This window comes from Sinocyclocheilus anshuiensis, unplaced genomic scaffold (genome assembly GCF_001515605.1).
Source record: "Sinocyclocheilus anshuiensis isolate Anshui unplaced genomic scaffold, SAMN03320099.WGS_v1.1 scaffold223, whole genome shotgun sequence".
Taxonomy (NCBI): domain Eukaryota; kingdom Metazoa; phylum Chordata; class Actinopteri; order Cypriniformes; family Cyprinidae; genus Sinocyclocheilus; species Sinocyclocheilus anshuiensis.
In genome coordinates this window covers 1,157,447-1,158,478 of record NW_015548214.1, presented here as the reverse complement: position 1 = coordinate 1,158,478, position 1,032 = coordinate 1,157,447, and the positions used below count along the sequence as shown (strand labels likewise).

At 46.5% G+C, this 1,032-nt stretch overlaps 1 protein-coding gene across 3 annotated transcripts in view; it reads left to right on the top strand.

Moving 5' to 3' along the window:
* Positions 1 to 1,032, top strand: part of LOC107653856 (alpha-catulin-like) — a 63,275-nt gene that overhangs the window by 35,930 nt on the left and 26,313 nt on the right. For all 3 annotated transcript variants that reach the window (XM_016440713.1, XM_016440714.1, XM_016440711.1), the window contains exon 3: positions 276 to 463. In XM_016440713.1, coding sequence (XP_016296199.1) covers positions 276 to 463 — 188 coding nt within the window. The remainder of the gene's footprint in view (positions 1 to 275; positions 464 to 1,032) is intronic.

Below are 1,032 nucleotides of genomic sequence, written 5' to 3'. Positions count from 1 at the left end.
AACCGACTGGATTCGTCTGAAAGAAGAAAGTCATATACACCTAGGATGCCTCGGGGGTGAGTAAAACGCAGCCTCATTTTCATTTTTGGGTGAACTAACCCTTTAAGTCTGAGCACTTAGAGAAGTAATAGCACATCTCTTCTCAACAATCCACATGATTTGTGGCATCATTCAGTCCATAATGGGACGAGTTACATGCTGAAGTCTAATTAGGGGTTTGGACACTTTAACAACAATATCTTGTTATTGCATCTAAATATGTTTTTATTCTGCAGGCACTGCCATAGCTCAGCTGACGGATGTTTCCAGTCTGGAGCAGTGTGAGGGTGATGGGCGCAGCACGGTGTTTAGCGACAGGACTGGCATGGTGAAAGCTGCTCGCATGCTGCTCTCCTCTGTTACCAAAGTCCTGGTGCTTGCAGACTGCATCGTTATCAAACAGATCATAAGCTCTCGCAACAAAGTACGTATTGTCTGCTGGGTCCAAGTACTTGTGCACTGGCCTTTACAAGCAACTCAAAATGGCACTCATCTGTTCCTGTTAAGTACAAGAGTACACAGGCGCACACACAGGCTGCTCGTTGCTCTCAGATGCTATCGCTGCATGGCCACATATTTAGAGTCCTCCTCTTTTGGAGATAATTGAAGAGACATGGCATAGGATAAAGTAGGAGGCCTGTCTTAACATTCATGTCGGTGAGATGAGGAAGTGGGCATTGTCAATGTGTGTGCGTGCCTGTTTGTGCTCTCAGATCTGGAGCTAATCATGTTCACCCAGTCAACAATTTGATCTCACAATGATGTCACCACGAGCTCACACGATTCTCATGGTGTGGTCACAATGTGTGTGTCACAGTGAGCTAAAAGTGTAACCACACAGCGCACTCACTGTGTGCTAATACTATGCTCCCAATGTGAGGTCACTGCACACTCACTGTGTGCTCATACTGTGGTCACAATGTGAGGTCACTGCACACTCACTGTGCGCTCATACTGTGGTCACAATGTGAGGTCACTGCACACTCACTGTGC